Source organism: Carassius auratus, chromosome 17, assembly GCF_003368295.1.
Source record: "Carassius auratus strain Wakin chromosome 17, ASM336829v1, whole genome shotgun sequence".
NCBI classification, from domain to species: domain Eukaryota; kingdom Metazoa; phylum Chordata; class Actinopteri; order Cypriniformes; family Cyprinidae; genus Carassius; species Carassius auratus.
This window is the reverse complement of record NC_039259.1, coordinates 19,771,105-19,793,170: the sequence shown is the minus strand read 5'-3', so window position 1 is coordinate 19,793,170 and position 22,066 is coordinate 19,771,105. Positions and strand designations below refer to the sequence as shown.

At 37.6% G+C, this 22,066-nt stretch overlaps 2 protein-coding genes across 3 annotated transcripts; both read left to right on the top strand.

Moving 5' to 3' along the window:
• The first annotated feature begins 177 nt into the window (after positions 1 to 177).
• On the top strand, positions 178 to 15,866 carry scfd1 (sec1 family domain containing 1). Its single transcript, XM_026286307.1, has 25 exons — positions 178 to 327; positions 1,112 to 1,182; positions 1,278 to 1,366; positions 1,461 to 1,551; positions 1,662 to 1,784; positions 1,955 to 2,042; positions 2,125 to 2,214; positions 3,527 to 3,582; positions 4,065 to 4,150; positions 5,342 to 5,441; positions 5,881 to 6,020; positions 6,517 to 6,607; positions 6,693 to 6,766; positions 7,259 to 7,340; positions 7,463 to 7,559; positions 8,546 to 8,616; positions 10,037 to 10,116; positions 10,240 to 10,302; positions 10,394 to 10,469; positions 12,270 to 12,323; positions 14,193 to 14,245; positions 14,573 to 14,606; positions 14,938 to 15,003; positions 15,087 to 15,155; positions 15,664 to 15,866. The coding sequence occupies exons 1-25, from the start codon at positions 297 to 299 to the stop codon at positions 15,685 to 15,687; spliced, it is 1,899 nt and encodes a 632-aa protein (XP_026142092.1). The 5' UTR covers positions 178 to 296; the 3' UTR covers positions 15,688 to 15,866.
• On the top strand, positions 15,866 to 21,564 carry opn6b (opsin 6, group member b). 2 transcript variants are annotated; one of them, XM_026286309.1, is made up of 8 exons: positions 15,866 to 16,295; positions 16,411 to 16,616; positions 17,200 to 17,299; positions 18,176 to 18,280; positions 18,347 to 18,570; positions 19,169 to 20,432; positions 20,563 to 20,681; positions 20,902 to 21,564. In XM_026286309.1, exons 1-6 carry the CDS (start codon positions 16,202 to 16,204, stop codon positions 19,622 to 19,624), a joined length of 1,185 nt encoding a protein of 394 aa, XP_026142094.1. In that variant the 5' UTR covers positions 15,866 to 16,201; the 3' UTR covers positions 19,625 to 20,432; positions 20,563 to 20,681; positions 20,902 to 21,564. The 2 variants fall into 2 exon arrangements, with proteins under 2 accessions (XP_026142094.1, XP_026142095.1); XM_026286310.1 differs by lacking the exon at positions 20,902 to 21,564 and having other exon boundaries at positions 20,563 to 20,682.
• The last annotated feature ends 502 nt before the right edge of the window (positions 21,565 to 22,066 follow it).

Below are 22,066 nucleotides of genomic sequence, written 5' to 3'. Positions count from 1 at the left end.
TAAGAACCCATAAATTCACTAAGGAACCCTAGTGTCCCCGGCCCCTAACTGAGAACCTTCTACGTAAACATAATCAGAATCTGTTGATCCATCCAACAATTTTGAATCAATCATTGTAAACGTGCCAAGACCAAACCAAGAAGCCCAGAAAGAGCGTGTATGTTCTGATCTATATATGACTATTTTATAGATGAGTGGTGCACTCCAGTGAACTCTGTCCGCGCGCGTTCTTTCACGCGCACAGCTTCGCCGGTTGCCACGTCACCCTCACAGTCATCACTGCATAAACAGTAAAGATGGCGGCCTCCATCCGGGAAAAACAGACAGGTATGTTCATAAGCTTGCATTTATATCGAAACACTTGGTACTGTTAATATAACTGACATTAAGGATTTCCACGCGGTTCTTTAAATTTGTTTTATTTAAAAAAACACAATAATACCGAATAAATAACAGCTGAAATTGCTCAATCCTGTCAGTATAGCTGAGGATGCTAACTGTTTTGCTGGTTAACATCAGATGAATAAACGATTACTCTGCTTGTCTACATAAAGAAGCACTTGTGGTTTTGATAACTACATAGCTAACCAGCTTGTTAATGAAATATACCGCTATCAACATTACAGAGACCTGTCATGAATATGAATCAATATGAAATGATATGCTAGCTGAAGTCACTTAACGAAAAGTATGATGCTTAATATTTAGTGTTATAAAACAGTCAGGATCCTTATGTTACGTGTGTACTGTTTTATGCTGAACTTATTTATTTTATTCTGTGGCTGACATTGTTCTTAATAGATATTGACGCTTTCTGTGCAAGTGCTACTGTAGAAAATCATATTCGTCTTTATGAATGGGCGATATATGATTTGTTGATTAAAAATAGTGTGTTTATACTAATAAAAACTACATTGTTATTATTATTTTTTATTCAAATCCTGCCAATGCATGTTAATTCATATTTTTGATAAAATGAATTATGTACACATGCAAGTCTTTTGAAACACAATCAAGCAAATTGGTTTCTAAGATAATAAATGATTTTCTGTAGTGATTGAAGTGATTTAAAATGTTGATGGATTGTTTTTTTTGATGTTTCTGTTCTCAGCTGCTCTGAAACGAATGCTCAACTTCAATGCCCCCCCTCTGAAAAACACAGCATCTGAGCCGGTGTGGAAGGTAAGGGTGCTCAACACACACCTAGGTTTTTTTTTTTAATGTAAAATTTATAGTCATAATTTGCATAAACATTTACCCTTTGCTTTTCTTGTTAGGTTCTTATTTACGATCGCTTTGGCCAAGACATTATATCTCCTCTGCTTTCGGTGAAAGAGTTACGGGACATGGGCATCACTCTGCACCTGTAAGGATCTCTAAGATTTTGTTTCTTAAAAAAAAGAAAAAAAAAGGATTAGAGTGATTTGAATGATTGTTTGCTTTTTGCTTTCTTCCTCAAGCTTGTTGCACTCAGATCGTGACCCCATTCCAGATGTTCCTGCCATTTACTTTGTAATGCCCACAGAAGAGAACACTGACAGGATATGTCAAGTAAATATGTTCCCTAAATAATTCAGTCCGTCTTCTCGTCAGTCCCGTTCCGTGACTGTTGGTGAAGATCACAGTGTTTTAAAACTGATAGTTATTTTTCACTATCACAGGATCTCCGAAACCAACTATACGAGTCCTACTATTTGAACTTCATCTCTGCAATCTCCAGAAGCAAGCTGGAGGACATAGCAAGTGCTGCTCTAGCAGCTAATGCTGTAAACCAGGTGACCAAAGTAAGTCAAACACTCCTTATGAACGTCACTTATTAATTTGATTCAGTTTACTAGAAAAATCTTGTTTTTGTAAAACAGACAAGCTCTGTGAATTCCTGAAGGAAGGCAAATAACGTACTGCCCGTATTTATTATAAAGTTCAAATATTAGACCGTTCTGGTCCTCCTCAGGTATTTGACCAGTATCTGAACTTCATCACACTTGAAGATGATATGTTCGTTCTCTGCAACCAAAACAAAGAACACATCTCCTACCATGGTAAGCTGCTAGAACGGCTTGAAGTATTAGTTTGATTTGTAATGTGAATGTTATTAATGCTACTACTGTTCTGTGCCCTCAGCAATCAATAAACCAGATATAATGGACACAGACATGGAGGCCATAATGGACACAATAGTGGATAGTCTCTTCTGCTTTTTTGTCACTCTAGGTAATTAATAACAGGTTTCATCTTTCCAATCTTTCCATGCATATTCACTGCTGTTTAAAATATTTTTATTTTAAGGTTTTTAAAAAGAAGTGACTCATTCTTAGGCTGCATTTATTTGTTTTCTAAATGCAGTAATATTGTAAAATATTAATACAATTTTAATATAATTTAAAATGTTAAGTTTTCCTGTAATGCATACTAGTTTTCAACAGCCATTACTCCAGTCTTCAGTGTCACACTGAAGAAATCAGTTCAGAAATCATTCTAATATGCTTATTGTGAGCTCAAGAAACATTTCTCATTTTTTATCAATGCAGTTGATGGATAAATGAAAACTTTAGGAGTGTAATGTTTATTTCAAATAGAGATCTTTTGTGGGTGATGTTTCACTGTTCACCTTGGACAGTTTATTGCATACTTGCTGAATAAAGTTATGAATTTCTTTTAAAAAAAGTCTTACTAAACACAAGCTTAAAGCAGTAATGTGCAGTAATGTTACAGCAGTAATATTTACAAATAAAATAACATTTATTTGTAAATATTTCTGTGCCACTATGAGCACCAAATTAGTTGAATTAATGACTGATGATTTCAAACCAGATTCCCAGTCACTCCATCTGCCTTCCATTGTTTGGACAAACAGGTATTCCCATCAGATTCAGTGTGTTGATTACACTCTTCAAGGGAATCAAACAACAAATGGTTTACTTATAGTTGTTTATATGTTAAGCTGCCATTTAACATACAAAAAAAAAAAAACTTATTCACCTATAAAGATGTTTTAGGACAAAAATGGAAAATACTTGCAATAACATGCAAAGACACAATCCATTCCTCATATGGAGATGTTCACCTCTTTTTAATCCACCTAAAATCTAATAAAGCAATGTTCTTTCATAGTACATGAAGTAACTTTGAAAATTATATTATTATTATTGACGAAGACTTGGTATTTAATCAAAATGACAAAGCAGGTTTTTTTTTAATAATAATTCTCTCATATCAACCATTAGTTCTAAACTGACATAAAGAGCCACTGGGTGGCAGAACCTTCCTAATATTGTTTTGTATATTGCTCAAAGGCAAAAATATTTTGATAATGCTTTAAATGTTTAAGTTACATTTATTTAATTTAATTTCTACATGACTTCTAGAATTGTATATGACAGAAACTTCACAATTCAAATAAAGTGCAATGGTCAAGTCTGTATTGTTGTTTTTGAAATCTGATTTTGTGTGTCTTGGGAGCTTGTGAGCAGATATTTAATGCACCCTCCTTTTGGCAGTACACTGAGCTTTCCTGTTATCATAGGTGCTGTCCCAATAATCCGATGTCCAAGAGGGAATGCTGCCGAAATGGTAGCCGTGGTAAGAGACTCACTGCTCTGTTTTTTAATGTTCCTCTGATACTTGCTTTACGACCAGTCTGAGACACCTTTGTCTTCTGTTGGGTAAAAAGCGGTTTGTGAATTCTAGAATAGAGTATTATTGAATGGCTTAAGTCATTTGATTATCATCTCAGCTCCTATACTAATCTCTGCATTATGGTGCATTTGTACATTTCATAGTCTGTGGACAATGTGCAAACTGATACTGTAGCTTTATTCAGTTTCACTGATGGTACAAAATTCCTCTTTGTTCCGTATGTGGGATTCGGTCCAAACTTGGCCTGCTTTCAATGCCGAGCTTTTAGATGATTAGTTTCAGCAAAGGAATGTCTCACTGTAATATAAGACAAAATTAACACCAGTCGCTCAGTTTATTGGATTAACTTATTTTATATATATTGTACAACTCAATTCTACTGGAATATTAGTAATGTTGCTTTAACTTTATTTTTTTCTTCTAAGAAACTTGACAAGAAACTGAGAGAGAATCTGCGAGATGCTCGTAACAGCCTGTTCACCGGAGACACCATGGGCACTGGCCAGTTCAGGTGGAGCGAAAACACTCACAATCTCCCACACCTCCATACAGCTGATTTAAGAGAATATTCATATTTGTTTGAGCTATAAATCTTTGATTTTAATATTACTGTAAACACTTAATCCAAGACAGAAATCCCTACAGATGAATCAGTGTTTCCCATAGGTTTACAGCTTTGTGGGGGGTAGGAGTGTGCTCACCTATGTATGAAATCGGTTTTATTTTCCCAAAATTCCATTTTATGATTTTTTTAAATGTTTTAATTTTTCTGTATTCTACTTTTTTCTGTTTACATTTTTATGGACTCATTTTTCGTTAAATAACATGTTATTAATCAAAAAGCATGTCTAATTAATTAAAATCATGAAACTTATACAATTTCACACCAATTTATTAAAAGTAATAAAAATAAATAAATAATAATAATACATGCTTAGGGTCCTATCAAATGTTTTATTTATTTTTCTCACCATTTGATTTATTGTTACCAAATTCTTTTGTTTTAGCATGTCTAATCATTTGAATTCATAAAAACAACTTAATTTATTCAAAATTATTCTTAAAATAGCCTTATGCATTGCCCCCCCCCCCCCCCCCCCGGGTTATCAAATGAAAGCATAATACATTAAATTTATCTTTTAATTATTGAAATTTTAAACAAACTTTATTTTTGACCATTAACAATAAACAATGAAAGAAATGTTTTATGTTTATTATTCCTTAAAAATTATTTTTTGTATAATTTTATTAGTAGTAGTACTAATAGTATTAGTACTGTTATGTACATTCTACTGAACAATATATCTGGAACAATGTCTTAAAGTTAAACCAAACTTTTATTTTAAAGGGTTGATTTGAATACCTTTACATTTCTGTGTGATATGAGGCTAGTTTTACTAAAATGAAATGGTAAAATGCTAATAAAGTGACTCTGAGAGCTCCCCGGGCGCCCCCCTAATATAATAGCAGGGGAAACACTGTAAATAGATGACGAACAGATAGATGGGGAACAGTGAGATAGATAGATAGATAGATAGATAGATAGATAGATAGATAGATAGATAGACAGATAGACAGACAGAACAGACAGATAAGTATATAGTCCTTTGCTGTGACACTTTAAGAGAACTCTAGAATGTAGTGAAATGTGTTAGTATTGGGCCATAAAAATATCCCTTCTTTCCCTCCACCACTCCCACAGTTTTCAGAGGCCACTGTTTGTTCTTGCCGATCGTAACCTGGATCTAGCGACTCCTCTCCACCACACATGGACGTATCAGGCTCTTATTCATGATGTGCTGGTGAGCAGAACCTAAAATAAACTTGCATGACCCACAATTAATTCATTTCTCCTTTTTTTCTATTAGTGTTAATGTAATTTATTTCCCAAAATGGAAACTGCAAACAGTTCCAAGTTGCTGCATATGGAAAGATGAAGCTATTGCAGTTATCTTATGGATGACATAGGGGTTTCATGAAATGTGGAATGTACGTGCTGGGTTGCTTTTTGTGCCAGTGATCATTAATCCTTTGGGTATTTTTTTTCCACCGTCCCAAAAATGCTTCTGCCTTAATATGGTCTCAATTCCCTGTATGGCAGCTGTACTCTCAGGGATTTTATTATGTATTAGGAAAAGTTGGTGTATATGTTATTTTAGCTTATTTGGTGTATATGTTATTTTAGTTGTGTGTTGATTCAGTTCTGTTGCCTGCCAAACTGATATATCCCCTATATAATAGGACTTCCACCTGAACCGGGTCAGTGTGGAGGAGTCTCAAGGGTCAGAGGCCAGCCCAGCTGGAGCACGACCAAAAAAGAAAAACAAGAAGAGCTATGATCTCACTGGGGCGGACAGATTTTGGCAAAAACACAAAGGAAGGTAAACATCTACTGTTGGTCAAACTCATGTAGATCATTGTTGTGCATTAACAAATGTTTATAGGTGTTTTTTTTTACTTCTAGTATTCTGAATTGAAATCATTTGAACTGATGACTGTGTAATTAATATGTCTGATGTAACTTGTGTCTAATGTAAATTAATATGTCTGATGTTGCTATCCAAAGACCTTATTCTGTCCTAGTTTTGATTAAAGGGATAGTTCACCCAAAAATGAACATCTTGTCGTCATTTACTCACCATCGTATTGTTCCAAACTTGAAAGGCTTTCATTTTTCTGTGAAACACAAAATATAATGTTGTTTTTGTGTCCATCCAATGGAAATCAGTGGGTCCAAAATGGGCTTTTTGAAAATGTTTTCGTTTCATTCCTGCTTTCAGGATTGTATCCAGCAGTTATTTACAACATCTTAATCTCATTTATTTTTAGCTTCTTCAGCATGGAAAGCATTTCATTCGTTTCTGTTCACCATTTCAGTCCATTTCCTGAGGTTGCAGAAGCTGTGCAGGAGGAACTAGATACATATCGAGCTCAAGAGGATGAGGTCAAACGCCTCAAGAGTATCATGGTAGGTTAATAAAGCTGATGCTAGACTGTATGTGATGGAATTGTTGCATGCTGGTTAACACAGATGAATGTGGTTTTCCTCAAAGGGCTTAGAAGGGGAAGATGACGGAGCAATTAGTATGTTGTCAGATAACACTGCCAAACTTACCTCAGCCGTCAGGTAAGAAGCTCCTCGTTAAAATGAAGTAATCAAGTATTTTTCTGTGAAGGGACAATATGATGTATTGAACATGTTATTATCTACATGCACATTAATGATGGATCTTTTTTTTAAATAAATGAATGCCGGAATATTCATTAAATGATATTAATAATAATTTAAGAATAATATGCTTAAAATGATTCTTTCTATATATTTATAACATATTTCAAAATGTACAAAAAACTCTTTTAAGACGTGTTTTTTCTCAGTCGACAATAATAGCAGGTGATTTGTTGATCTGTCACATAAAAAAAAACTAACCTATCCAAAATTTTTTATACAATTATGTGTATGAAATGTATCCTGATATAATCTAAATTCGTCCAGTGCTTGTCTCATATTGCAGAAGATCTGTTTTACATATGAATTAATCAATGCACCTACCGCTGTACCCCTGCCTGACCCTACACATATAGAGGAGGTTAACAACCTGCTCCTCTCTCCAAACAGTTCTCTTCCTGAGCTCCTGGAAAAGAAGAGACTGATTGACCTCCACACCAACGTTGCCACAGCAGTTCTGGACCACATCAAGGTCAGTGCTCCGCGAGAAAAAAATGTTTTTCATCTCTTGGGTTACGTCTTCTCAGCACATTGTGTTATTTCTGTGAGGTCGACCGGCATATTTCTCTTCTTCATTTGTCTTTCTGTCTTTAGAGCCGTAAGCTTGATGTGTACTTCGAGTATGAGGAGAAACTCATGAGCAAGTCCACACTCGATAAATCCCTGCTGGACATTATCAGTGATCCTGATGGTGAGTCTTCCTTGTGTTAAGCATTCAAGGCTTTTGGGTTCAGTCTCTAAAGCCTTTTTGGAAAGGATTTCTGAGTTTCCCACGTGAAGTGCAAATAAATAACATCTGATTGGATGAGCCCTGTTAGAAGCAATTGTAAAATAGCCAAAATATCAAGCACATCCTTGACTGCACATCATTTTAATTTTATGCTACCAGTACTATATGCCACAAACCAATAATAATAATGCTAGGTAATAGAAATAATATTGATGAGGATATTAATAGGTTCTTTGATTAATTTGTGGCTTGGCAACTATGGCAATCTACACATTCTCCCTGACAACAGCCCATAATTGTGGTCAAGTCTCTGTAACGCTTGGCCTCAAGTGGCTTATTGCTTTAATAAGCCTTGGCTCGTCAGCTGCTCTTTGACCGTAATCCAAACACCACTATATCCCTCAAAGCATGGCATACTGCCTTACTGTCATAAAATGTTGTTTTACCAAGAACAGCCCCATCCTGAGAGATCAAACGAAACTAATTGAGTGAGTAACTCATACCCGCTTCCCCTAATGAGAGCCTATCCCACCCCTCACCCCTCATCCTCATCCAGTCAGTATTCCAGCTTCGTGGACCGAAATACATCACATCCCTAGGGCGAAGCGGTCTGCTTTAAAGGCTCTCTGTGATGCTGCTACCACAGGATGAGATTTGTTTTCTCTCCTGCCAGCATTGTGAGGTTTCAAAAGGACACAGTTTCTTGATCTCCACAGGGTCCTCTGTAGGTCCATGGGCTTCTTATGAGTACACAGGAATGGCCACTAACTATAATGATAACGATCAGTTATTTTCTCAAGTGTCACAGTGCTTTATTGTTCCGATGAGTACAGCGTTTGATTTTCTGCTCACAAAGAACACACACTAACAAAATGTAGTTGTTCCGGAATTTAAAGTGACTGTATGCATTTGCATGATGATTGTATTAATGTTGTTTTTGTTGATAGCTGGAACAGCAGAAGATAAGATGAGACTGTTTCTGATCTACTACATCACTTCCCAGCAGCCCCCATCCGAGGTAAGGCGCCACACCATGGTCCCGAACAGAGAGTATACTATAAATATTTATCATGGTCAGCTCTATCCTGTAAGAAACTTCAGATCATAGCAACCTTAAAGGAACAATCTGGTTTCAGTTTAGTAACAATATTAATGGCATAATATTGATTTCCACCCAAAAAAGTAGTTTTTTATTTAAAATCAAGGTTATTGTGACTTACCCTCAAAAGATTTTCAGGGGGATTTAAAGAGAATCTTACTTTTTTCTTAAAAGCACTTGCATGAACTGTTATTTGAGTATTATTTGAGCTGTCATTTCTACAGTGGTATGATGTTGAAGTAGATGACATTGGATGTAACTTTGCACAGAAAAGGTTAGTTGCACGTCTTGTGGCTGAACTAGTGAAACACTATTTTTCCTTCTTTAAAAAAAAAAAGGCTTGACGAATGGAGATTAATTTTTGTGGTAATCAGCATTATGCCCCAACTACTATCGCCTTTAAGAGTCCTAGATAAATAATCCTAAAACGTAGATTTGAGGTTGACTGTGGTGGGCTACCCTGATGTGCGCTTTCAGTAATACCACAATTTATTATAATCAGTGGCAAATGCATGGATTTCATTGTTTGGGGAGGAGACACACGGAGCCAAAAACATTCTGTCCATTCCCTATGAAGCTCAGCCCGGGTTTTTAAACTTTATTTTCAGACTCTTGTCTACAAAAGCCTTGTTGTTCTTTGGGACACATGCAGCGCAGATTTGAGGAACACTGACACCCTTTGATGCCGCGGCCAAGTGTTATTACTCTTGTACCTTGATAAAGCAGGATTGTTCAGCTCATGGCAAGATCTCTTTTGTGGGATGTTACCTAAACGGCCAAACAAATGACATTTTTGAGTTCTTGTGTGTACACTTCCGAAGGGACGGACCTTTGGGACCAAGCCTGGATGGACAATGTCCAAGTGACCACATTTCAACCCTGGAGAAAGCGCACTGGCCTGTGCTGTGGGCAAGGGCTGTCATTCTCGATTATGTTTATCAGTGCAGGCTGAAAAAGCTTTGACTTTCCAAAAAATAATAGAATGCTCAGAGTTTGAACTATTTTTCCACGTCTTTTGGTTATCCCTTTCTTTCCTCTGTGTCCTCCTGAACCAGCGTAGGTTATTGTTGGCTGAGCGATTGCTTAAACTCCGAAAACATTCATTTTGTTGTTTGTTTTCTGAGGCTGTAATGAGGTTGGTGACATGAAAACAGCCCTCTCACTCATGTGGTATAGACGACTCTGTCTCTTACAGGAACTAGAGTTTCTCCTTACCCTGATGAATGCTTATTGCTTGTGATCTATAAGTAATCCTTCATTCTGTAAAAACAAATCCTCTTAAACTATTGGATTTTAAGAGATGAGTTCTGAATAAATAAAGACAATTTGTTCGTTTCAGGCTGATCTAGAACAGTACAAGAAAGCCTTGGTTAATGCAGCCTGCGACTTATCCTCACTTAACTACATTAAGCAGTGGAAGTAAGTTCTGGCCATTGTCAACAAACACACCATAACACACTGTCACATTTGCCTAGTTACTACATTAAATTAAGTAGAAAGATGAGAACAGTAGTGCTGCAACTATTGTAACCTCTTTTCCAGAGCTTTCACCAAGATGGCTGCAACACCAGCCAATTACGGGAGCAGTGGAGTGAAACCAATGGGGTATGAAGCTACGATGAATTTAGTTCTCAAAATATGAATCCTTTTGTTGATGTCATATGTGTTTTGAATGCAATGACCTGTCATTTTTCAGACTATTCTCGAGGGTGATGAACACTGGCTCCCAATTTGTGATGGAGGGGGTGAAAAATCTGGTCCTGAAGCAACATGTAAGTATTTACCTAGACTGTATCTAAGGACCAGAATATCACAAAGGCTGGGCTCTTTTTACTTAGTAAGCAACCACCCAGAACACCGCAGCAACTGCATATTGATGTGAAAAAACACCCAGGCTATTTAAGCAGCATAGTAAGTAATATGTAAAAAAAAAATTCCCAGACAGCATACCAAGGAGCAGTATGCTAAAAATACCAAAAAGAACACCCTAGCAATTGCAATGTACTAGAAAACACCCATAGAAAATTATACTTCAGTTTCAACATAAGCTTTTATTGTATGAAATGCATACAGCTGCGCACATAGCTTTTCAAAGTCTGTAAACACAGGCGCTCAACACGAGCACACTACAAAGTTTCACTCTTGTCTAGTCTCTGCGTTGTTTCTCTTCTGAGGTTATGGCCGACTTTTGTAGCTGCAGGTGTCTCTTATCACCTCATACCAGCTTTTATCAACATGGGTGTCTGTTGTTGTTGCAGTCTCAAGTAGTTTGTTGTTGTTGTTGTTCCACATACCCTAGCAACGAATGCTTAAAAAAAAAACAAGTATACTTTTGGCTTAAAAACCAGGACAGCAAAATAAAAACACGCTGAACACCTAAAAAAACTGCTAAATGATGTGCATCGTGGCAGCAACTTGATGTAAGATTGAATAAAAAGTTTAATGTGATGAACAATAATAATAAAGGCGATGTATTAGTAGTCATTGAGCAAGCAGCATTTTCATAAAAACTTAACAAACTCTGTTCTGCCTTTTTTTTTTTTATACACACTTCTGCTCCAACTTCTCTACTAGTTTTATTTGATACTGCAGTACTTCTAGCTTTTGTTCGATAAATCGATTGTGATGTTCCTTATTTCTAAGTTTCTTTAGATCAAAAGCATCTGGTTCTTTTAGGGCTGGGCGATAGGGCAAAAACATTTAAATCTTGAGTTTTTCAGAACGTTTGACCAATTGACAATTTTTATGATTTTTATCTAGTCAACTTGAAAATGTAACTACAACATTATTCAAGTAACCTTTTCTTTATTATACCTCTAGTTAAAGAAAATTCTATTCCAAGTCCACCATAAATAAACAAATCACTTGTTAAATGTCTTTGCAGAAAATCTATGCATGAACTATAACTACAAAACTATAAAACAAAAAAAAAACAAAAAAGTCAAGTTAATTAAAATTCAAAAGGACTGAAGGTATTACAACAGTAGACTATTTTTAACTATAAATATTACAGCTTTTAGTCTGTCACTATAATGCAAACATGAAATATCAGACATACTGTATAGTTCTTTACAGGTATTGTATTCGATTGCGCTGCTTTTCCATAGTTTTTTTCTGTATAAACATGGACTGTTTGACTGTTGCCCTCGCACCTCTTGCAGCATCTCATGAATCAAACCGCATTCTAAAAATGTTACGCTCAATTTAAAAGGTCAGCCCCCATCTTCCAATTGTTATTATTATTTTTTTATTCCACTGCCTGCGTCACATCTTTGTTAGCACAAAAGCGCATTCATATTCTACCTCACAGAGCGCACATGAGCGGTTAATCACATGCACCGACATGTGGTTGGATCGTTCTTTTCTCTTTATTGTTATCACTGGAATTTTGTCAAATTGTCTTATTCTAACTTTTGTTCAATTTTCCATATTTAAAATTTGATTTCTAAAAAATGATTTCTAAAAAATAAAAGAATGGAAAAACATTACATTCAAATTAATCAAAAAATAATAATAATAGCCCTAGGTTTTTGTGGGGGGTTTATTATGATTCTCAACTGTTTCTTTCTTAGAACTTGCCGGTTACTCGCATCTTGGACAACTTGATGGAAATGAAGTCGAACCCGGTGAGTGTCCTTGTCTGTTTCTCCCTTTCCTTACATCCTTTCATCTTCTCCCTCATAAGCACAAATATTAGACATGTTTTGCTGATATATTAGTATGAAACTCTTTCAGTAATGAAGAATTTTGATTGTTAGCTCAAAGTCTAAATCTAAAAAGATCTTTACTGTAATTGTGTCCAGTGTGTACACAAGATTCTGTATTGCCAAGGTTGACTGCTTTACCTCCCACTGTGGATAAATGCGTATGACACTGCAGCGCTATGGGACACTGAATTTGTCCTGAATGAGGCACTGAAGAGGCACTTTCAGTGTGCCGAGACCTCAATCCAAGCAATCTGAGCTGCACAGTTAATGCAACTGTCTCAGCCAGGGGAACACCTGTGGAGAGAGAGGGAGAGGTTTTCTAGTGAGTGAACCCGAAGCGCAATGTATTAAGTTTCTAAGGCTGAGGGATTTGGAAGCAGTCTATTTGGGCTTTTCACCTTTGTGAGGCAGAACAAAGGTGCAAACCCCTAATGTGAGCAGCACAAGGGGGACGTCTCTACAGCAGCCATAGCTATTTCATCCAAAATGGGATTGTGTTCTGCTATGCTCGAGGATCTCATTGTCTGCAAAACGTCTGTATATGAAGCATCAGGTATTTGAACACACTGGCTGTTTTAAAGTTATCATTGGATAGCCTTGAAGGAAAAATCTCCTTAAAACATTTCTCCCGATGCTTTGAAATCAACTGAAAGCCGGGACGGTGTGTGGGGAATGATTGATGCTGGTGTTTTATGAATGTGGAATTACCACAGAAGAGATGATGTGGCAATTATTTGACAGCGCCCTCGTAATAAGACTTCTAGGACTCCTTTCTATTTAGATGTCCTGAATTCTCCCAAAGCACCCTTCCAAGAACTGTCCCAGTGCGTTTTAAATATAAAGCGCTGTAATGGAGACAGCTAGCTGACATATAAGCTCTTGCAATCATTCGTTTGTGTAACAGCGGCCTTTAAGCTTCCCCTTCTCGTTCCTTGACATAAAGACCTTATTTCCTTCAGAAACACCCTTAGGGTCCCCCGACCTTCTCGCTCTTAAAAGCTGGGGTGGACAGATTGACATATCCTGTTACTGACTGGAAATGTTTTCCCTTCATTGCCCATAAACTTGAATTGAACATAACAGGATTATCATTTTCTCTGCTACTGGAATTTCAGTGCTCTGCACAATATGGCTGTTGTTGGGGAAGCTGGGCAGTAGAGCGCTACCGAATCTCCTGCCTCCAATGCTCATCACATAGCCCTCGCAGATGGGCCTGTGCAACAGGGTTGCAGTAGTGTGTTCATCACTCTCTATTAATATTGAGCTTCGCTACCCGACAAATGTAAACTGATAGCAGAAAAATCTGGAGCATTTCACCATTTGGAAGTGCAACGAGGCTTTTTCTGTGAGTTGAAGGCAAAGTATTTCTTCCCAGAATGAAGTATGCGCCAGTGCGCCAGGCCTGCCAGGCCGAGCTGACTGAGGTCCTGTGGGGGAAGAGACAGGCTTGGCCCATCCGATATGGAGGATGAGGAAGTAGGAGGCCATTGGCCTACGTCTCAGAGACAACTCTCTTCAATTTGTGTCGAGGCTCTTCAAAGCAGAGCGATGATAGTCTTGGTTTTTTGAGTCAAACTGGAGGACATTTTACTGTTTGAGGCTTCTTGAACCTTCTCAGATGAATGGCTGCTGGGAAGCGTTCGATCTTGATAAGCGTTTAATGTAGATAAATGAGGTGGTTTTTAGGACATGGTGATGTGGGGAGGGTGTGCTGAGTGTTATTTCATCCTTAATTTACTTACGCGCTCTGTAATCCCTAATGTTATGTGTTATGATTTTTTTTTGTAGGAGACGGATGACTACAGATACTTTGATCCAAAGATGCTTCGCGGAAGCGAGAGGTAGGACACCGAAGACGAAGACTAGGCTCCTTATACTTTCAAATGATACATCTCAGTGTTTGACTTGGTCCCACTGTATTCAAATATTATGTTAAAGGCATTTGATCCATGAAGGAATTCGAAATCACTGTCTTTATTGCATACACATAAGGCAGTATTGAAGTTAGGTAAATAACGGATCTGCACATCCTTGCCAAAGCTGTTACTTTCCACTGAAAATATTTAGAATATAAGAAGATCTGTCGGTTTTTTTCTTTCTACAACTATTGCCTATTTTTGCACTCTGCCAGTGATGATGAATTAATCCTAACTGTTTAACTCCCTCAGCTCCATTCCAAGGAACAAGAACCCCTTTCAAGAGGTGAGTATAAAAAGACGATATCTGAAGGTTGTGATTTTTACGGTGTGGATGCCGATACATTATCTTCACGCTTTGGTGCCCATGCACTGTAACCTGGCAGGGTTAATCTATGGCACAGATAGGCTTCTGTTGTTAGTGGAGATTAGGCCTTGCTGCTGACAAAAGTGAGCTGGAAGCCCAGAGTGTCTGAGATCATGTCTGTAGGACGCCATTTGATTCCGCCTGTGAAAATATTACAGGGTTTTATTTAATACAACGTGTTTGTACAGAACGCATTGAAATTCACGCATTATTGTGCTTGAACAGTTGATGACAGATTTTCATTTCACAGGCCATCGTCTTTGTCGTTGGTGGGGGCAATTACATAGAGTATCAAAATCTTGTTGATTACACAAAGGTATGGTTTCACACGTTTTGACATGTAAAATATGCTACAAGAACTTGGTTGGCTTGTGAGTGTAATGATTTCCTTCTCTACAGGCCAGGCCAGGGAAGCGGGTTCTTTATGGCTGTAGTGAGCTTTTCAATGCAGCCCAGTTCATGAAACAGGTATGACCGCTTCCCAGTGTTTAAAATGTCAGTTACCAGATAAAAATACAAGTTAACATGTTTTCACATACAGTGAGAGAATTTAGTTAAAAATCAGATGCTTCACAATCCATTGCTCTAAAACCCAACCGATTATCGTTGAGTTGAAGGGAACAACACTGCTTTGAGTGTCTTGGAATGCTTTTTGCTGCTTGAAGCAAATCTATGTTGTACTTTGTCTCAACAAAGTTGACACCAAGTCATAACGTGCCTTTCCCTCTGTAAATATTTTTTTTTACATTTTGCCTAGTTTTTTTTTTGCCACATCAGTTTCTTGTTAATATACTTTTACCCCTTTGCTCTGAGTGAAAAAGAGGCGAGTGTTTCTTAATGTGGTCATGAACTTATATGCCACTTATATAACTGTTTGCTGAACAATTATTCAGTAGTAATCCTACTTTTGTTTAAATGTTGATGTGATTATGGAGTATCAGAGTGGTTAACACTAAACCATTTAATTTCTCCACAGCTCTCCCTGCTTGGTCAGAAATAGGAGGAGCGTTGAAGTCCAGTTATCCACCCTTCTCAAAACTGGAATCAAGATCTCTTCAGTTGTACTCCATTAAAACCCCTTTAACTTCAGAATCACTCATATTACATGTACTTTATACTGTTTTCCTATACTATTTAATTCAATACTAAAGGTTCCCGATAATAAAGTCTTACGCACCAGTTGAACTTTGTTTTCTTTCTTTGAGTCTACTTTGCGTGGGTCATCTGCATAGATTTAGACATTGTATGCCTCTTTATGGGCTTACCTTAAGTGGTTTGCTGACTGACGAGAACTGTCCCAAAAATCTCAGTCTCTAAAGTCTTTAACAAGATAAGGAGATTACACCTATTCTCGATCAACACCGGTGCTCTGTTACAGGTCAGATGTTTGCTCAATTGTAGATCTATTGTATTCGGTCTAGTCTGCTAGATCTTCCACCAATAAAGAGAGCAAGACTGTGAACCATAGTAAACGTCATCCTGAGATGAGTCCAACCTGAATATTTTGATTGAAGATGGACATCCACAATGTTCTTCCATCAAATGTCACAGTCTACCGAGTGTCGAATGGAGGAGAAACAGCTATTGGTGTCTATTTGGTGATACTAGGTAATTAGTCTGGTGTAATTACATTGAATTCTCCGTATGTGACTGTGATTTGTTTCTTCTTGAGCTCCATGACATGTGAGAAAGAATCAGTGAATTTTATTTATTTTTTTGATAGGATGGCTTTCTTGGATTGGAAATGGGGTTGTAATATTGCTTTTAACAAAGCAAAGAAAGTGTCTGGAACCACAGGATTTCTTGACCCTCAACCTTGCCGTTTCTGACGCCAGCATTGCTATTTTTGGGTATTCTCGAGGAATCCTTGAAGTTTTTGATGTTCTCAGGGATCAAGGCTATCTTATAAAGACATTTTGGACTTGCAAGGTAAGGTGATGATATGCCAAATAAAGTTTGCATGCCTTTGTATTGTGGAACAAAAAGTTTTGTTTATTCTATGTGTAATGGAAATTAAAGGGGTTAGATTCGTTTTGAAACCCATTAGGTAGCACTGTATGGACAAAAACTTTGTATGAATGAAATACATACTTTTATGGTCCACTGAGGAAAGTCTTACATGTTTAGAACCACATGAGGGAGGAGTATGTTATAAAAGAGTATTAATAATTCAGGTACAAACTTCAAATGATCAAGTGCCTTTAAGCATGATTCCTTTTAGTTCACTAAATGCTCTTCGAGAACATCTTGCATTATCTGGTGTGAGAGGTCCATCACGGTGTTCTCTTTGCAGTCTGGCAGGTGGTGATATGAGGCAGGAGGGGCTGAAGAGATGATTTATTTGTAGTTGTTCCAAGTTCACGAGCATGTGTCCTTTTATCCCTTAATCTTGCTGGCTTGTTCCCCAGGGCCTGGTTAGTGGGTGATGAGACAAATCAGAGTGATTACTGCCTCAGGTTCGCAGGGAATGCCAGACCTGCTTGCAATGTATAAGATGTTGTGTCTTGGCCAGGTGGACGGATTCCTAATCCTGCTCTTCGGACTCATCAGCATCAACACACTGACAGGCATCAGTGTCATCCGCTACATCAAAGGTTGCCAGCCTCAGCATGGTATGCTCTATCCTGGCCAAACCTACGGAGTTGTTATACCTTTGTATAGCTGGTACCCAGTATTTCAAGCATGCTCATGCATTGAAAGCTGATCTGTCAATGTAGACATTACAAAGTCTATGCAAAATAAGCCCCTTTTTCAAAGTTTCGAGTGGTTTCCAACAGATTTTGGAGTACAAATGAGCTGCATACATTACTTTTAAAGAGTTTAGGAAAGGGTGCCATATAATTACCAAATTTTAGGACAAGGGTCATCATTTGTTTAACATGTATTGTGATATATTAATAAAATATATTATTATTCATTTTTAAAATACAATTTATATGAAACACATTCAAATAACAATGTTAGGCAAATTTGATATTATAAGTTTAATTTTGCTTTCTAATTAATTTATTAATTGATAATAATCCCAATTTTCAAATAGTTGTATCTCGGTCAAATATTGTCCTATCCTAATAAATCAATGCTTATTTATTTAACAAATCAAAACTTTTTTATTTTCCGTTTTCAATTTAAAATAATTGACCCTTATGACTGGTTTTGCAGGGTCACATATATGCTCTATGTGAGAATTCTTTTTTCATATGTAATTTCTTGCACAGTTTAAGTGGATCTTTATGCATTAAATGTTTTAGAAAAGGAGTCCCTCACAAGACAATTTGGGGGTCCTTGACATTACAAATTTTGAAAGACAGTATGATTTGCGGTAGGACACGGTGATCTGACCCAAAGTGATTTGGAAACCCAGAAATCCTTTGATAAATCTTGAACCATGTTATTTTTTTAGAAGCTCTTTAGCCTTGGCTGCACAAATACAAGATAAATGGGCTTGATTACACTGAGGACTGTGCTGATGCGAGTGTTTCCTTCAGCTCATCACGTCAGCAAGCGAAATATCTGCTTGGTCATAGCTGCTGTCTGGCTGTGCTCTCTGTTCTGGGCTGGAGCCCCGCTGCTGGGCAGGGGCAGTTACAGAGGTAGGACTAAAGCAAGAAATTCACCATCTTCCCATTAGAGATCTCTGAATTGCATTTCCTCTGCAGCTCGCGGGTACGGGACGTGTGAAATCGACTGGATGCAAGCGCTGTACTCCGTTCCGGTCAAGCTCTATGTCATCAGCATTTTCCTCTTCAACTTCTTTGTACCCCTATTTGTTATAGTTTTTACATATGTGTCCATCATCCGAACTGTCAACTCCAGCCACAAGTCCAGTCGTGGAGGAGATATCAGCGAGAGGCAGAGAAAGATTGAACGCAGCATCACAAGGGTAAATCCCTCGCCCCATAAATTACATTAGTCTCTTAAAGAGATAGTTAATCCAAAAATCACCCTCATGTTGTTCCAAACCCACAAGACCTTCATAGATCTTTAGAACACAAATTAAGATATTTTTGATGAAATCCCAGAGCTTTCTGACCCTCCATAGACACATATAGGTAGCAAGGACATCATTAAAATATAGCCCATGTGACATCAGTGGGTCAACCATAATTTTTATGAAGCTACGAGAATACTTTTTTTTTTTTTTCGCAAAGAAAACAAAACCATTCATGAGTACCACAACGTACTCCGTGTAGTTCCATAAATTTACGGTTGAACCACTAATGTGAATGGACTATTTTATAGATGTCCTTACTATGTTTGACCATGATAGTTCCATTGCCGTCTATGGAGCTCTCGGATTTCAACAGAAATATCTTAATTTGTGTTTTGAAGAAGAACTCAAGATGGTCTCACAGGTTTGGAACAACATGAGGGTAAGTAATTAATGACAGAATTTTCATTTTTTGTGGTGAACTATCCCAAAAGATTAATGCAGAAATTTGCATAATTATGTAAGTGTCATTCTGTGTTTTTCTTTCCAGGTCTCCCTCATTCTGTGTGCGGCCTTCTTGTTGGCCTGGTCCCCGTATGCAGTCATTTCCATGTGGTCCGCCTGGGGTTACCAAATACCCCCACTCAACAGCATCCTGGCCAGCCTCTTCGCCAAGTCAGCGAGTTTCTACAATCCGTTTATCTACATTGGCATGAGCTCTAAGTTCCGGAAGGACCTGCAGGCCCTTTTCTACTGCCTCAGACCCACATCAGCGCAGAGGAACACCCCTCCTGTGCCATTGGCCCGGCCTGGTGATGTGCAGCTCGACGTCGATGGATTTAAGGAGGATGAACCGGTGGACCCTAATGCAAGTGAAAACAAACAGGAGGGAAAGGCAGAGAGCCGTCCTGAATCAGAACGCCAGGACAGGCCCTTACCAAAGTCAGGCAAGTGTATCAGTCCTCATGGATTGATGAGGAAATCCAGCGACTCTGGAAGACTTTAGCTGTCTCTTATGTTAGTTTATGTCCTCTGAATGTTTATATAAGATGATGAGAATAATATTAGGATAATACAGTACATTCACTGTCTCTGTTATCTTAATTTCACAAGAGAATAGGACACTCCAGGCTGCTTCTTGTTGAACATGAGGTCATTGTGTGCATCCAATAAAGTCGAGGTTAAAGGTTTTATGTCGCTTGATCTCTTTTTCTGAGGCAGGTAAACTGTTGACACATTTAATGGTAGGTCTGAATCACATTATTTAGGGTTGTTGGAGATTCTTCCCCCGTCCCAGTACATCAAATACAATCTTGAAATGAATAGTATTAGGGAAGGAACCAAATACATCTGGATAGGAAAAGGCCACAATAAATTGATGCACCAAATAATCTTGCTGAACAAAAACAGGAGAGCATAAAGACAATCTGCAAAAACAACGGCACTGACCCGGCCTACAGTCTTCCTTCTGAATTACATAACAAAATCTATATAAAAAGATAAATATTTCCCAAACTAATCAGAGTTTGAAACTTTAAATTGTGGCACCGAAAGCCATTTAAAGAGGAGCAACATCTGGGGCAGGAGAAAGAATCTCATGAATGGTGTCTCTCCCAGTGTTACTGAAATACTCTTTTATTAATACTTTACTATAGTTGTTTCATTTTTATGGCTTAAGTTTTAGTTAACTAAAATAACCCTGGTTTCTCATTTATTGCTATCTTCATTCTCCCAGCAATTAAACTTGGATCAGCAAAGCTCCAGCAGAAATCATGGAGCGGGAGGATTTATAAACTGATCCTGGTGACTGCCAAGTAAGAATCTCCTGTCTCTCCACAACCGTGCCTATTTAACCAGACTGTAATTTTCAGGTCTGAGTACAAGTTACTGAAGCGCAGAGCGAACAGAACAGTCAGGTAATGGTGTTTTATTTACATTATCCAGGCGCATAATTCAAAAGCAGCAGGCGTGCTCGTAGTCAGAGGAACAGTGAAGGTTTGACTCCAAACAGAGCAGCAGGAACAGTCAAACAATCCAGAGTCCTAATTCCAAGAACAGACAAGGTCAGTAACTGGTTTCAGAACAAACAGATTAACAGCAAACAAATCTGACCTTGTAGGTCACAAAAGAATTATAACCTGGCACAGAACAGAAAAAAAAACACAAATACTCAGAATAGTACTCAGATAAGCTCTTAATCATTTTTAGGTAAAGGGTTAAACACTGTGAAATATATTCAATGTGCAAATAACATGCTTAAATCGTTTATTTTTTCTTAAACAGGAAAAAGAGCAGACAAAAGTGTTTTGTGTCCAGTTTACATGGGAAACTCTGTACCAGAGAGTTGAAACAAGTGGCAAGTTGGAAATGAGTTGGGATTTTTCTCCAAAGAGATGCCTAACACGTCAGTGACCTGATCTTACGGTTGTGGGAAATGTCCTCCTCCTGCCCCATTCACAGCACTCAAACGCATTCTAGTCAAGCATGTCCCCTCTTCAAATGACATCCAAGAGAATTAGTCCCACATGGTGGTCACAAAATAAAAGGGTCATGGTGTGTGTGGTGTTGTGGTGAATGTTCTCTCAAATTAGCGGTGTCGGGGGTTAAAGTAGGTCTGTTATGCAATGAGATTTTTTTGGCGCAGACCCCATATGCTTATTTTGGTGCAAGAATATACTCGGTTTGAGAAATAATGAATTTTGGAAAATATTAATCAGTGTGATGTAAAAAGTTATGATTTATGGGTGGAAAGTCCTAAAAGAAAGTCATGCATCTGCTAAGAGATGAGAAGACGTCCAATATACACTCTGCCTAGTTTAGTAGTGGGCATGATTTTTGAAAAATGTTTTTAAAGAAATCTTTTATGCTAACCAAAGGTGCATTTGTTTGATCAAAAAGACAGTAATTTTGTGTATGTAATGCATTCATGTGATGACAAAGCTGATTTTTTTTGCATCATTAATCCAGTCTTCACTGTCACACAATGCTTCAGAAATCATTTGAATATGCTCATTTTGGTGCTTAAAAACATTTATTATAATTATTATCAATGTTGATTTTTTTTTAATGGTCAATTAACTGTATCCTGAAAAAAAAAAGGTTTTAATTTATTTTAACAACAGCTTTTAAATGGTAGTTTAAACATATTACTGCCACTCACTGTCAAGCTATCTACAGTGTAGGCTACAACACATTTTCTTGATCTAGAAGTCCATTAGCTCTAATGGAGGATGATAAGTAGGCAACAGGGAGGTCTGTATAATGACCCTACAAAGCTGAGCAAAACTGCAGGAGTGCACAAAAACATAATTAAATGTCTGAAAACTACCTTAGCAGAAGCAGAAGTATATCTAAAAAAAACAATTATATATGTTTAGAATTTTTTTTTACATCTGCTTTTTCCCCACGTTTCGGGACGTTTCACATTTGCTGTGGTGTATCCGCAATG

Excerpts from the sequence above, each read along its gene's own strand:
- scfd1 (XM_026286307.1), top strand. The coding sequence starts at position 297 with ATGGCGGCCTCCATCCGGGAAAAACAGACAG. Across the intron at positions 1,785-1,954 it reads CTGTAAACCAGGTGACCAAA|GTATTTGACCAGTATCTGAA; the intron begins GTAAGTCAAACA and ends GGTCCTCCTCAG. Across the intron at positions 15,004-15,086 it reads ATCTTGTTGATTACACAAAG|GCCAGGCCAGGGAAGCGGGT; the intron begins GTATGGTTTCAC and ends CCTTCTCTACAG.
- opn6b (XM_026286309.1), top strand. The coding sequence starts at position 16,202 with ATGGACATCCACAATGTTCTTCCATCAAATGTCACAGTCTACCGAGTG. Across the intron at positions 18,281-18,346 it reads GGGCAGGGGCAGTTACAGAG|CTCGCGGGTACGGGACGTGT; the intron begins GTAGGACTAAAG and ends TTTCCTCTGCAG. Across the intron at positions 18,571-19,168 it reads TTGAACGCAGCATCACAAGG|GTCTCCCTCATTCTGTGTGC; the intron begins GTAAATCCCTCG and ends TTTTCTTTCCAG.